Here is a 12,300-nt window from a genome sequence, read left to right as displayed (position 1 = left end):
TCTTTCTGTCAGCAACCTTAAATTGATTTCATAATGTTTCAACATAGGACATAAGGCAAAATATTTTAGGAAATTAATAAACTTTAAAAGTAGGGTGCATGTTTTATATATCTGTGGGTATGTAATGTAAATTAAAGAGATACTAAAAGTATGGCCCCAAACAAGTACAATGTCAAGAAAAAGAAAAAAATTGATTTCATTGTTCAAAAAGCTTGCAATGATCTGAGATTTATAATAAAAGAGGACACATACTATTATGCAAGGAGTAACAGTCACTTAGGTGAGATGAGTAGTAAAGAAACTGGATGGATGGATGGATGGATGGATGGATGGATGGATGGATGGATGAAAAAATTAAGATTGAAAGCTAAAGCTCAGAAAGCTGTTAATATAAACAAAATGGACCGATTTAAATATGTTCAAATAAAAAAGAAAAAGATTAATACAATAGGTGCTCAGCAAAATTGTAAAATACTACCAGGTAACAAGGAAAAAACAAAACTACTTGGCTTCATCTTCTCCAACAGCAGCCTTGTGTTCTGCTAGTAATTGTGAAAAGCAGGTTGAAGGGGTACCATTACAGATTGAGGATGATCAAAACATGGTAAATTGGCTTTTGCAAAGTAGCACTACTTCATTTCACAGAGTTACCTCAAACCTAATCATAGAAACAATTCAATTCAAGGCAGCAAAATGGAAAGCATTCTACTTCACTGCCACTAATAAAAGCATCAAGACAGGCCACTTTATTTCAACCAGGCATTTTGCTTCATGAAGAACATGAAGGATCCATGAAGGAGGTCAAAGGGCAACCTCTATCTTTAATCAAGAGAGAAGGAAGAATCAGAACACTAAAATCTAATACTCAAAATTTGGAAAATTTTAACCAAAATGGTTAAATTATTTGGAAACAATGCAGTAACTGCTGAAAATCACCACAAATGGCTCAAGAACAAATCTTCATTACCCTTATCTCATTTTTTTAAACTGATAAACTTTGTTAGTGGACTGTGGAAATGCAGTAGACACAATATATGTATTGTCTATTTGCATGTTGCAAAGTAAGACTGTAGCCATTAGATTAGCAAATTATTAAAACAGCCCTGCCATTAGAACTGGTTTGAAAACTATGTTCCAGCCATGCTCATCAACATAACTAACTAATTCGGGAACAGTATATATGAAGAGGTTCTGGGATTTTTAATTGATCAGAAATTAAATATTATACACCAGCATAAAATTACCAGAAAAAGACCCAATAATTTAGGTATTTTTTTTCTAACTTAGTTAAACTACTTCAATTATTTTGCCAAGGGTTCTGACACCACAATTAAGAAGGAACTAAGCATGTTTTAGCCCTAAGACTAAGTGGGGATATCACAGAATTTTTTAAATTCCTGAATTTCACAAAGAAAGTCAAGATACATCAATGTTCTTTGAAACAGTATGGCTTCTAGTCTAAGAACCTTGTTGATGTCGTATTTGGTTTTTCAAGCTAATTCTAATTATGGTTTTCTGTAAAATCGTAAAGGGCAAAACTAGACTGAGAACTCCAACTCCAACAAAAGAATATGCATTTTCAGTAATTTATTTAAAAAGAACGTACAATCCAAGCCCTAACACCTTGAAAGTGAAAGATGCTAAAGAAAATCACTCACCTTTTCCATAGAAGAACTTCCTGTAATAATAGGCACCGAGATCAATGTGTTCTATGACATAACGTTTTACTTTCTCTCTGTGGATTGGTTGATTTTCCCTTGGTACTTCTAAGACAGAAACACCTGCATTGGTGCAATGTGAACTTAGGGAAGATTCAAAAGAGCAATTATCTCCTGAAGAAAAAGATGCTGAATTTGCTCTAGAGAGTGCGATCCTCCTATCTCCTTCCCCACCAGTTTCATTCCTGAAATAAGGACAATTCAGTACTAAATCATTACTCTTCCCATCGCCTTCATCGGCATCCAGATTTTCCTTTGAATTTAGATCCTCTTTACTTCCCAAAGGAGATTCACAGCTCCCAATCTGGCTTGCCGCCATTGAAGTTTGTGATGCAGCTGACGCCCCGGTGGTTATATTCTTTCTTTTGCCCACATTAATTTTAGTAGCCATTGCTTCATTTATGTTAAACAGAATACTCTGAACATCATAGTGTGCAAAGCACTTCTGACAATTCCAAGGATGAACATTCTTCTCAAGTCTACTGTCCTCTAATTCAGCTGCGAATTTTAGTGCTTCGTGTTCACTTTTAGCAGTTCTCAGTTTTTTAAAGAGAGATGTTTCTACTGACTCTGATTTTAATCTCCATTTGAAAGATTTTTCCTGATCTCTACCAATAAGCAAGGTACTATCCATATAGTCCAGTCCAGAAATTCTGACAAACTCTCCTCTTGAAATCTGGGTTGCCGCATGGAGACTTGGAGAAATTGTGGGGTCACAGTGGAAAAATTCAGGAAGTCCAAACGGTGCATGTATTTTATGCTCAACATTCTCTACTGTATAGCCACGAAGCATTGCAAAAAAGTTCTCTCCACACAAGCCTTGTCTGTCAATTGATGAAGTACTTCCATATTCCCGATGAAGAGCTGCTCCTGTATTTGGGTTCACAGCATTCTGGTCCAGAACATCCTCAGTGTCAATGTCACTGATTGTAACATCACTATTACTTCTTTGCCTTATAGGATGAAGTCCTCTATGTGGAGAATGGATAAAAATGTCTCCTAGTCCATACTTGGCTCCCGCAAATTCCAAATCAAGCTGTTCCTTTTGCTGTCCTTCATTCTGATCCCCATTTACTAATCCACCACTCTCACTTTGAGGTCTGTCTTCCCAGGTAGCATTGGGTAGTTCTTTGACACACTCTTTCTTAGGTGGCCATTCAGATACTCTGGCTCGGACTCCCATTTTAGGCACGGCGGGAGTACCATTGGCTGAGTTACTATTTTCACTTTTGTTGCTGGTATTTAGGGATATAGGAGGACCCATATTACCATTCAACGCCTTAAATTTTCTGGCAAAATAATCATCTGATTGCATTATTCTTATAGATTCCCTGTATTTTGAGGAACCCCTGCTAGGCCTATGCTTTTCTTCTTGTGAAGATTTCTTATCACTCATATCCAAAGAAAATGGGATATTATCTTTTATCTTCAAGACCAGTGGTGTTGCTGTAACATTTCCATTATAAATAAAATAAGAATATAATTAAAATTTGATCCTGTTGCTGTTTCAGACGATAGTCTTATATAATTCATTTCTCAGTCTTCATATATTTTGATCAAGAAAGAATCTGGAGTTGATTCATTCTCTGTATCTGTCCACATTAAAAAAAGAAAGAAAATAAATTAACATATATTTTGAATGTGAAAACATATATTTACAAATATACCATCACCAAAAATTGTAAATAAATAATTGTAAATAATTAAATAATTTAATTAAATTCAGCCTGTTCTATTATTGCTAGGTGTAAATAGGCAGTTTCATAAAACTAGTGAGGCAATTTTGAATATCCAACTATTCCCTGATCTCTGTAGTGGCTCCTCTCCTATGCTAAAACTGTTGTAAATGCATGGCTTCTCTACAGAGATTGATTCTAGAGCCTTCAATATTAGATTTAATATTTAATAGCTTAAAAATGAATATTTAATATTTACAGTTTGCTATATTCACATTGTTTATAATATACTGTATAATTATTGTACTTTATCTAGATTGCAAATTACCTAGAGTTAAAGTTAGAACAAGGAAAGTAAAATAATTCTGCCACAGAACCCCCAGGGAATGAATGTTGGCAGTCTGTTCCTACCAATCTTCACTGCAATGTTAAATTATTGGCTAGCACTAGCTTTTCTGATCACAAGAACCCTCCACCTTTTAAAAGATCCGTTACGGAAACTTGAATACAGATTACTTTCATGCTTACATTTCTAAAAATATCTCAGACCAGACAATATTACATTTCCAACTTGAATCAAATTATGTATTAATGAATGATAGCAGATTTATTTGCATTTTTTAAAGATTTTATGTTACATAATTTAAGGGGAGACACATACAAAGTAGAAATGTGCAAACCAGCCAAATCTGATTATAATCTGATTATAATTCCGGTGTGATATCTAATTTAATTTGAACTTCTGAACTGAAGAATCAATTCTGAATCAATTTTGATTAAAATATTTTCTGCACATTTATGGAAACCATATAAATCATCAGAGGGATCTGATCTGAGAATTGGAATAGACTTGCTAATTTTATGCAAAAAGTGATTCCACTGATAGATTTGATTAAATTACCAAATAACAGACTGTCAAAACTGAAGCTTCCCCCAGGTCCTAATACGTATAAAGGTTCTGACATTTGCAAACATAAATAGTTAAGAAATGGTCCTTGTTTTTTTTTAAAGGATATAAAATCCATGGGTCAGAACAATCCTCTACTAATATTAGTAAAGCAGACAGGATTTTTACTAATACTCACACCCACAATAGGAAATGTTAACAGCATATTAAATATACAAAACTGATCTGGAACTCTGACACCTCTTTAAACATGAATGAGCAGTGTGAGACATATGACTTTATTTTGCAGAAATGATACAATACAATGAGTGTTTTGATCTGGTTCAGTCATCAGAGTCTGACACACCATGATTTAATCATATCATAAGCAAGACAATCATTTGAACTCTTCTTCCTCCCATAGCACATGCTGTTTTAGTAATCCATGGACTCTGAAGAAGTAGCTAGAGAGCTGTCCCAATTTTTCCCTGCCACTTATGGAGTTGTTGATGCATCATTTTCTCTGCTCATTAAGAGATCTGGTAGAGAACATGGTGGATTGGACCTAGAAGCTGGTAACACATTTTTCTTTAGGAAGTAGAGTGACCGCAGTCTTGAAAGAGACTATGGGTGCTCCCTCTTCAAGAGGCTATCTTTGATCCATCTGTTTTTGCCAGCTATTACTCTGTTTATAGTCTTATCTTCTTGAAGAAATTTAGTAAGACTGTGATTAGTATTCAGCTAACATACATAAAGTGGACAAACTAAACTCTTTCAGACTGGATTCAAACTTGGAAATGATTCTGATCACTCTTGTGGAAGATCCATGTTGAGACCTGGATGGAGATAGTGATCCCTACTGATTCTCTTAGATCGCTCAACAATTTTTAATATATTTGACCAGTCTGATCTCTTGGACCATTTAGATTGGAGAATGGAAACACTGCTCAGTGGATGGTTCTGCTCCTCCTCCAGTGAGCAATTTCAGGCCCAGGAGGGAGAAAGATCAGCTAAGCAGTTGCTCTTTTGTGGAGGGCTCATGCTTTGGATCTTTCTCCCAGCTTTTTGTCAAACTGGAAGGAAAGGTCTTCCCTTAGTTTGGGGTATGACACTATTAATACACTGGTGACACCATCTGTACATGGTTACTATGAGCTATCCTGGAAACAACTGAAAATCTTGGCCCAGTATCTGGAAGTTGTCAGGTCTGGATAGGATAAAATAGGCTGAAATTGAATAGAAGCAACACAGTGTCACTATTTGCTCATTAGGATTATTTGGTATCTCCAGTGTTGTCTCTTGATGGGATGGTATTGCCTCTGAGATGCCAGATCTGTGACATCCTAGAGTCATGGCTACTCCTACATAGTGGGAAGAAATACTGAGATGCAATATACTCAGCATACTTCCCATTAACATAACTTCTTCACAATTCTGTAAATTATATTATTTTTATTTCTTTTCAGCTTCCACATTTTCTGTAAATCCATTTTCCACTTATTATGTTAGAAGAATATATCCTTTATCTACCTCATATGGAACTTGTGCCTTCCTACCTACAGACTTTCTATGTTTTTTCCCTTTCTTTCCTTTTCTTCCATGTCCTTTTCCTCCAAAATCCTCTTGACACTAATATAAAATAGTCTGTCCTACATTAAACACTCATCACTCTTGTATCCCTCACCCATGTTCTCGATCTTTCATATATAAATCAATCATGCATCTAGATTTATATTCATTATTTTGATATATGTATCTACATAATAGACTTATTCAAAACCTTCAGAAATTTTCCGTCTAGACCTTTTATATGGCCCAGTCATTTCTTTGTTTTTTCATTGCATTCCCACCCATTCATTTATGGCCTTAACTGAATATTTTTCTCCTTCATATTTATTCAGAAGGTTCCCAAAACACAAATCTGTTTTTTCCATTATCACCACTCACTAGAGCATAACATGCAACCATTACTAACTGGGCATAGCAATAAAGCTCTCTCTAGGAATACAAACATATTCTCATGAGTTAAAGAGTCAAGTTTCAAAATATACATAGTTTTTATTGCAGAGGCAAACATTTCTGTTAGAATGAAAATCAGCTACTGGCATTCATAATGGCTATGAACCCAACCATATTTATGTATCAAGTTCTTTTTCCTTACCTGACTTTTTGCCACTCCTTTCTTAATTTTGAATGTGGTTTTTTTATTTGCATTTATATCCCGCCCTTCTCCGAAGACTCAGGGCGGCTAACACTGTGTTAAGCAATAGTCTTCATCCATTTGTATATTATATACAAAGTCAACTTTATTGCCCCCAACAATCTGGGTCCTCATTTTACCTACCTTATAAAGGATGGAAGGCTGAATCAACCTTGGGCCTGGTGGGACTTGAACTTGCAGTAATTGCAAGCAGCTGTGTTAATAACAGACAGACTTAGTCTGCTGAGCCACCAGAGGCCCTGTTGTTGAGGAATATCTGCACAGTATTTGCATAATGGTTTTGTCTGGCCTTAGATTCTATACCTTTGTTTTTGCCAGCTTCAGCCCAATACTATAATTTTATATTTTAATCTATATATAGGACAGCCATTAGGCTTCTCTCTGTGAAATATTGGCAGTATAGAATCCTTACAGGCCTTAATAAAACTGTTTTAATGAAATAATTAGAAAAATTGTTCAAGAAGAAATCCGACATATGCAGAGTATAAGAGACAAGCTGTATATAGGATAATCAAAGTTTAATTTCTACATCTCTTCTGTGTTACATCTGAAAGCTTCCTACTACATGTCTATGCATGTCTATGAAATGGACCAGACTAGTTTCTGTACCTCTGTTTCTAGTGTTGCTAATCTAGCAGCAACCTGGGTTAGACCAATCCATACTTTCTAACATCAGACAACTCTTTCATTCATAATGAAGCCTATATCTTCATCTCTCTGCATACCAGCTCCATTTATTTATTTATTTATTTATTTATTTATTATTTATTTATTTATTTGATTTGTATACCGCCTTCTCCCGAGGACTCAGGGCGGTTCACAGCCAGTAAAAATACATATAATACAAGTTAAGAACAATATAAAAAACTGATTCAATTTATGGCCTAAAAACTAAAATAAGAATAAAACCCCGTTTAAAAGACTGCATTTAAGCTAGCCCTGCGCGATGGAACAAAAGAGTCTTCAGCTCGCGGCGAAAGGTCCGGAGGTCGGGGAGTTGACGAAGCCCCGGAGGCAGCTCATTCCAGAGGGCAGGAGCCCCCACAGAGAAGGCCCTCCCCCTGGGGGTCGCCAGCCGACATTGTTTGGCCGACGGCACCCTGAGGAGGCCCTCCCTGTGGGAGCGCACAGGTCGATGGGAGGCTACTGGTGGCAGTAGGTGGTCCCGTAAGTAACCCAGTCCTATGCCATGGAGCGCTTTAAAGGTGGTAACCAGCACCTTGAATTGCACCCGAAAGACCACTGGAAGCCAGTGCAGACCACGCAGGAGAGGTGTCACATGGGAGCCACGAGGTGCTCCCTCTATCACCCACGCAGCTGCATTCTGGACCAGTTGGAGCTTCCGGGTGCTCTTCAAGGGGAGCTCCATGTACAGAGCGTTGCAGTAGTCTAGGCGGGACGTGACGAGGGCATGAGTGACTGTGCAGAGGGAAACCCGGTCTAGAAAGGAACGCAACTGGCATATCAGGCGAACCTGATAAAAAGCTCCCCTGGCGACCGCCGTCATATGCTGTTCTAAAGACAGCCGTGCGTCCAGGAGGACGCCTAGATTGCGAACCCTCTCCGTGGGGGCCAACGACTCGCCCCCAACAATCAGCGATGGGATCAGCTGGCTGTACCGGGATGCCGGCATCCACAGCCACTCGGTCTTGGAAGAGTTGAGTTGGAGTCTGTTTCTCCCCATCCAGACACGTACGGCCTCCAGACATCGGGACATCACTTCGACGGCCTCGTTGGGGTGGTTAGGGGTGGAAATGTACAGCTGGGTGTCATCAGCGTACAGATGACATCTCACCCCAAAACCACGGATGATCTCACCCAGCGGCTTCATATAGATGTTGAACAGAAGAGGCGAGAGAACCAACCCCTGTGGTACCCCACACAAGAGGCGCCTCGGGGCCGATCTCTGCCCTCCTGCCAACACCATCTGCGACCAGTCAGAGAGTAGGAGGAGAACCACCGGTAAACAGTGCCCCCCAACCCAAGCCCCCCGAGCCGCCGCAGCAAGATACCATGGTCGATGGTATCAAAAGCCGCTGAGAGATCTAATAGGACTAGGACAGAGGAGCAGCCTCTGTCCCGAGCCTTCCAGAGATCATCTACCAACGCGACCAAGGCCATCTCCGTGCTGTAACCAGGCCGGAAGCCGGATTGGAACGGGTCCAGATAGACAGTTTCATCCAGGTATTGGGAGAACTGTCGTGCCACCACGCTCTCAACAACCTTTGCCACAAAACAAAGGTTGGAGACAGGACGATAATTTGCTAAAACAGCTGGATCCAGGGAGGGCTTCTTGAGGAGGGGCCTCACCACCGCTTCTTTCAAAGCGGTAGGGAAGACACCCTCCATCAGAGAAGCGTTGACAATTCCCTGAAGCCAGCCTCGTGTAACCTCCCGGTTGGCCAGTACCAGCCAGGAGGGACACGGGTCCAATAAACATGTGGTCGCATTCAGCCTCCCCAGTATCCTGCCCATGTCCTCAGGAGCCACAGTATCGAACTCCTCCCAGATAGCAACCTCTAGACCTGCCTCCTCCGCCCGACCCTACCCAATCTGATTCCAGACCTTCCCGAATCTGAGCGATTTTATCGTACAAATATTGTCCAAACTCCTCAGCACGCCCATTTAAGGAGTCCTCCAATGCTCTCTGATGGAGAAGAGAGTGAGTCACCCCAAACAGGGTGGCTGGATGGTTATCTGCCGATGCAAATCTTGCCGATGCAAGATTTGACCACTTTTATGCAGACCTATTACATTCTTTCCTTTTCTCTTAGTTTCACAGACGCAACTTATTTTTCTCTTCCATTTCATTTGCTAAATCATACCCTTTATCATATTCTCCTCTTATGTTACAAGTTACAGTATTTCATATACAGTAATTACTACCGGATAGGTCCCTATACATTGTTTCAAGTCATATTGGGTAGTACAAGTCAATCAAGACTTTCATATAATACTCATATAATAAGGTAGAGCAAATTGTCATTCTTATTTGTATCTATAAGCACGTGCACAACCAAAGCACACATTTTCTCCAAATAATGGTCCTACTATTCTAACCCAAGTTAGAATCTATAATCTAGACCAGTGGTAGTCAACCTGATCCCTACCACCCACTAGTGGGCGTTCCAGTTTTCATGGTGGGCGGTAGGGGTTTTGTCCGATACTGAAGCACTTTCCTTTTTTTAATTTGACTTTTTTTTTAAAAAATCATAGCATTATTTAAAAACATTTTCATTAGGTTTTCATAAAATTCCCCGTGACAATTTAAATTTCTGAAAATATACTATTTGTATCACCCGTGTATAAGTTTAGTTCACGTTACGTAAGTGACACTAAATGGCCCTATAGTGCGACAGCAAATAAAAGAGCCTCGTCCCAGAATACCTCGTGCAGCTCCCCCCACACCACCCAGCTGTAATAGACGAGCAGAGCTGGTAGCCAGTGCCCCCCCAATCCACGATGCGTGAGAGGCATGTGCAGACGACGATACACGGCGCTTTACTGTGGAACCGGTGGGCGGTTAGAAAATTTTACTACTAACAGAGATACGAAAGTGGGCAGTAGGTATAAAAAGGTTGACTACCCCTGATCTAGACTTTATCTTGCGTTATTTCTAAAGATTGCTATCCCTTCTTTTCAAGCCCTAAAAAGGTGTCGTTTTCTGTAAGCAAGTATTTCATTCAACCAATGTTCAACTTTAAATCTTCAGCTTTAAAGATGCTTTTCATATTCAGAGATCTCTGGCTTTAGCTAGGATGTAGTGGATTTTGGAAAAGGAAAAACAGACGCTGCTCTTACTTTAATCTGAGAAACTTTTTGTAATTATTTGGAATTTTGACTACTACTTTTGAAGTGCTGTAGCACTCAGCTAAATAAAATGGAGCTTTTCTGCAAGAACAATGAGCCTTATTGTACCACCGGTTGCTCAAATTAATATTTAATGAGAAGAGATTGTCTTTTTATAGAACAGGGATTGGTTAAGATGACTCCTCAGGAACCTAAATAATTCCCATCTCTAATATGTTTACAATTAAAGCTATCAGAACAGAGCTGGTGCCCAATAACATTGCAGTATTGTGTTTCAAAGGAAGTCCAGAAGTCAAAGGAAGTCTCAAGAAAGTACAAATAAAGTGAAGAGTGGAGAGGGCAACTGAGGATATATCTAAAAGGTGCCAAGTCAGATCTAAAAGTAAATCTTTGTGACATTTTTTCTGAAGCTAAAAAATAATGGATGCAAAGACATCCATTATAAAACAGAACACAATTAGTTGGTTGAAAAAACACTTCAATAAAAAGCAAATAGAAAGCTGATTTTGAAAGAGGCATATCTACCAGTAAATCATCAGCCTAGTAGGGAAAAAATGAAGATCAAGTTTGTGCAGCATGACTCTATATTATGCACATGACCGCTGTACCAAGCTATCCATCAAAAAGTGGAAGGAATAAATACAGAGGAAGAAATTTTCCAGAGTAAAAGGAACTTTTAGCCATCTCCACACTTCAATCACCACACTGCCAAAGGCCCAGCAAGCAAGCAAGCAAGCAAGCAAGCAAATAAATAAATAAATAGTGTGTGTGTGTAAAATCAATGAATGCATTTAAAAAAAAACATTAGAACATTTTCTATTTGTTGGAGAACTACTTGCTAAACATTGGCCAACATTTGCTTGTGAGGGCAAGATTCTAAAATTTACAAGCTTTCTCTTCAAACTAATGTAATATTTAGTTTTCAGCTAGTGTCTCTAAACTAGGCTAAAACTGAATTAGCCTACAATATATTCAGCACAATGAGATGATCTTTGTAAAGGAACCTTTCCTTCCGTTCATACAGCAAACATCCTGCAAATACAATTTCATATTCTCTTTAACTATAGGTTTTTTGTTGTTATGGTTTCCAAGCTGGAAATTCAACTCTGTGTAGCAATGAAAACAGAAAAGGGCTTTGTTTCCTATCATGCTAAGAGAGAAAGGGAAAAGGGAGAGAATGAGATAGACAAATAAGTAGGTATTTTCAATATTTGATATCTTGATCAGTAAGAATTCTGCTAATTGACAATACAAAGAAAAATGCTCACGTGGCTTGTTTCTTTCTAGAGAACAAACCTAGTTTATGATGAAGGCAAATATATGTGTCCCAGGATAATGTTGCAGGAGCAGATATGAGTTGGGGACAAGAGGTTTAGTCTTCCAAACTTTCGGACTCTGCTAGAGCCTATCCTTGGGGAACTTCCCTCTCTCTCTTTCACACATTCTAGAGAGAAAGAGAGAAGTTCCTTGAAGATGGGCTCCAGCACAAGTATTAAAGTTTGGAAGATTAAATTTCTTGTCTTGTTGACCATCTCAAATTGGATCCTAGTTTATGATGCTTGTTTTTGAAAAACAAGCTAGAGTTCAATATGTGTACATTACAGTTAAAACATGTTCATAGACCTAATCAAGATTCTTTCTCAGAGGTCTCATTTTCCATGCTTATATGTCCATGCAATATACAAATGAAAAGAGTTAAGCTCAAGACAAGGCAGAATATCCAAGTCAATTTAGATTTAAAATTCACCCTCCCTCATATCAACAGGGGGGAAATACATTTGACTTTCCCAATAGAACTTAGTTTTTTTTAAAAAAAATTCTACAACCTCTCAAAGCTGTTCCCATGAGGAGGAATGAAAAAAATAGCTTACTAAAGCCACATTTACACAGCTGCTTTGCCACATATTTGCCTCTTTTCCAAAACCGTCAGCAAGTTCAGAGTATTTTCTGATAAAACAGGATTGGCTTGCCATGGTGTGATGACGGGAA

The 12,300-nt window shown here is 38.7% G+C and overlaps 1 protein-coding gene across 3 annotated transcripts in view; it reads right to left on the bottom strand.

Annotated features, from left to right (window-relative positions):
* SIPA1L2 (signal induced proliferation associated 1 like 2) overlaps positions 1-12,300 on the bottom strand; it is a 100,440-nt gene that overhangs the window by 70,046 nt on the left and 18,094 nt on the right. For all 3 annotated transcript variants that reach the window (XR_009153147.1, XM_058166486.1, XM_058166496.1), the window contains exon 2: positions 1,659-3,310. Coding sequence is in view for 2 of the 3 variants with exons in the window: in XM_058166486.1 (XP_058022469.1) it covers positions 1,659-3,114 (1,456 nt within the window). In the remaining variant the exon portion in view is untranslated. The remainder of the gene's footprint in view (positions 1-1,658; positions 3,311-12,300) is intronic.

This window comes from Ahaetulla prasina, chromosome 1 (genome assembly GCF_028640845.1).
Source record: "Ahaetulla prasina isolate Xishuangbanna chromosome 1, ASM2864084v1, whole genome shotgun sequence".
Taxonomy (NCBI): Eukaryota; Metazoa; Chordata; class Lepidosauria; order Squamata; family Colubridae; genus Ahaetulla; species Ahaetulla prasina.
The sequence above is the reverse complement of the archived record's forward strand: the minus strand, read 5'-3'. Positions and strand labels throughout refer to the sequence as shown.